General features: G+C 43.3%; 1 protein-coding gene across 1 annotated transcript; it reads left to right on the forward strand.

The window, feature by feature from the left end:
• Positions 1 to 1,574: 1,574 nt before the first annotated feature.
• Positions 1,575 to 2,968, forward strand: LOC102625834 (protein JINGUBANG). Its single transcript, XM_006483926.4, has one exon. The coding sequence runs from the start codon at positions 1,614 to 1,616 to the stop codon at positions 2,925 to 2,927; it is 1,314 nt and encodes a 437-aa protein (XP_006483989.1). The 5' UTR covers positions 1,575 to 1,613; the 3' UTR covers positions 2,928 to 2,968.
• Positions 2,969 to 3,182: the final 214 nt, after the last annotated feature.

A 3,182-nucleotide genomic window follows, 5' to 3' on the forward strand; every position in this document is an offset into this window, starting at 1 on the left:
GCAAAAACGTTGTCGTCTTTTATACATGCCTAAACTTGTGCATATTGCCAAATAGGAATCCACTTTTGGTATAAATTAGAATTTACGCAACAGATAATTGCATGAATTATGCTTCAAGCTGCTAAACCATTAATTACATATAATAAAGAACATAAAAGTTCTGAGTTATTTGTCCAAGCTACAGGGAGAAGGAACAAGTCAAAGAAGAGAAGATGGTTAAATAATAAGCTTCCGCTACAGAACAAAGTGCATGGCGTACGTATCACAGAAAAAAATGGATCAGTAATGATTTAGTAAATGTCCTTGTTGTTTACGATTTCCTAAACTTTGTTATATAATGCCTCTGCCGTCGGAAGATGAAATATACAAGGGCCTAAATGGCTAAATACAAAAGAACTGGGCATAGCCAATTGTTGGTTTTGCAACTTGCAAGTACTATAATAATTATTATTATTTTATGGCCTGTAATAGAACGAGCAACCTAACAACAATATTTTACAAGAGATTACAAGAAACTTAATACTTAAATTTTTTAAAGAAATGCCTGTTCTTTTTCAACGACGGGGACATATAATTATCCATGGGTTTGTTTGGACAAAATAAAGTGCAGATAAAATATCTAGCTTATGCTAATCTTTAATAGTTGAAAAAGATGAGTCCTGTGCCACCAACATCAGAAAACACCAAATAGATGAGTTGTTTTGATGTAACTTGATCTTTGATTTCAGAATTAACTAGAATTTTCCATTGCCCTTTCTGTAATTGGATGCTTCAGTCATTCGTCATGACCTCTCACTACTCAATAGTGTGAACCTGTACGTTGCTTTTAACCTTAATTCATGTAATTTCAACCGTCAAACGGTTTTGCGTTCGCTTCAGCACAACCTGCCTATTGCTATTCCAGTCCAAGCATCATTACATGGACCCATTCTCCGCTTATTTTCTGGTTCAAGTCAACATGTATTTATTCAAAAGAATCACCAATTTCACACCCATTTCTGAAACCGTCGTGAAATTCGCCAATTTGTTCAACACGTCGTGCTTCTTCAAAGTTTTTAAACTTGTTTTTACGAGTGATGATTCGCGACAGCTAGTTTTGGCAACATGATAACGCACAGCCTAAACCTCAAGAGGAATTAGCCTTGCCCATGGCCCGTCACCAAATATCTCATTGTCTCTTTCCGCTCTTTCTTAATTTGTTGGTTAACGCGTCAGGCCACCCACCCGTACGCTCCAATGTAAAGCTAAAAATTGAAAACTCCTACTGGCTGTGGGGGGGTCGGGGGAACGGAGTGGATCCCACCCCCTTTTGTCAATTTACTAAGATACCCTTATGGGGGTGTGTAGTGTGTACCTTATCTCACAAGTCACAAGCCGCAATATGATCGAGTAGTACTCGCTGTTTTCCCTCCATGCCAGCGCACATAGACATGCTCTTCCTTGTCCGCTCACGACCTCGGGCAATCGTACTTCCTTGTGCCACGTGGCAAGATCCCATTGCTACTTTCTTACCCCCATTTTTCCCTATATAATAACCCCTCCTCCACTCTTCACGCAATCAAGCCCTCTCTTAAGACTCCCCACGTTCTTTTAATTTTTAAACCAAAGCAAACATGAGGGTGCGTTCATGGCTAGCCACGTGCGCCACAACCACCACCGCAAACGACTCAACGGTGCCGTTTCCCAAGAGTCAAAGACACCTAGTTTCGGACTCGAGCAGCTCCTCCGATGCCACCGGAAGTTCCACATCCCCTAGCGACAGAAGCTACAGTGTCAGTCTCCAAAGCAACCTCTCACTTCAAACTCTGCCATCTGTTCCTTCCCTCCAAAAACTCTCACCAGATGAAACCATAAACTTCTCATCAGCCTCTCATCTTTGCATTAACTCCGTTCAACTTGGACATAAACTCCCCATCGGCTGCATCGCCGTCCATCACAACTTCCTCTACGCTGCCTCCTCTCACGAAATCAACGTCTACGATCGTACCGCCACCACCTGGACTTCCATCAATACTTTCAATGATAACGATTCGTCTTCCGGCTCCGTCAAGTCTGTCACCTTCTGTGACGGAAAAATCTTCACGGCTCACCAGGACTGCAAGATCCGAGTCTGGCAGTTAACGCCGACTAAACATCACAAATTCAAAACCACTCTCCCTACCGTTAACGACCGTTTGCTCCGTTTCATGCTCCCCAACAGCTACGTCACCGTTCGCCGTCACAAGAAGAAGCTATGGATTGAACACGGTGACGCCGTCACTGGCCTCGCCGTTAACAACGGTTTGATCTATTCGGTTTCTTGGGATAAAAGCTTGAAAATTTGGCGTGCTTCTGATCTCCGTTGCTTAGAGTCGATCAAAGCGCACGAGGACGCCGTCAACGCAGTGGCGGTTTCGGCTGGCGGAACCGTTTACACGGGATCTGCTGATAGGAAGATTCGGGTATGGGCCAAGCCTTTTAACGAAAAGCGGCACGCGTTGATAGCAACTCTAGAGAAGCATAAATCGGCGGTTAATGCTCTGGCGTTAAGCGACGACGGAACGGTGTTGTTTTCGGGAGCATGTGACCGTTCGATACTGGTGTGGGATAGGGAGGACAGCGCTAATCACATGGTGGTGACGGGAGCTTTGAGAGGTCATGGTAAGGCGATATTATGTTTGATCAACGTCGCTGGTTTGTTGATGAGTGGATCAGCTGATCGGACGGTGAGGATTTGGCAACGAGGAAGTGATGGGAGGTTCGGTTGTTTGGCAGTTTTGGAAGGTCACACCAAGCCAGTGAAGTCGTTGACGGCAGTTACGGAGGAAGGGCAGAAGGGTGTCGTTTCAGTTTTTAGTGGTAGTCTTGATGGTGAGATTAAGGCGTGGCAAGTCTCGGTTTCGTGCCCAAACAGCAGTCCGTTAAATTTGCAAAAATGGAATTTGTGAATTAGTAGAAAAGAGTGAGGACCAAAACAAAAACAAAAGAATTCTCATTCACTGCAACTGGCTCTCTCTTTCTCTCCAATCTACATTTTTGGATACGAATTGGAGATTTTAGTCAAGCACGGGAGCAATATTGTGACCATAAATTAGATGTGGTGATTTATTTAAGCTACTCTTTTTTCATTGTATAGTGTTTTGTTGTTCTTTTCCTTTTTGAATAAGAGATTACAGTAATGATAATTATAACTCGAAATATGT

The sequence above is a fragment of the Citrus sinensis genome, chromosome 4 (genome assembly GCF_022201045.2).
Source record: "Citrus sinensis cultivar Valencia sweet orange chromosome 4, DVS_A1.0, whole genome shotgun sequence".
NCBI classification, from domain to species: domain Eukaryota; kingdom Viridiplantae; phylum Streptophyta; class Magnoliopsida; order Sapindales; family Rutaceae; genus Citrus; species Citrus sinensis.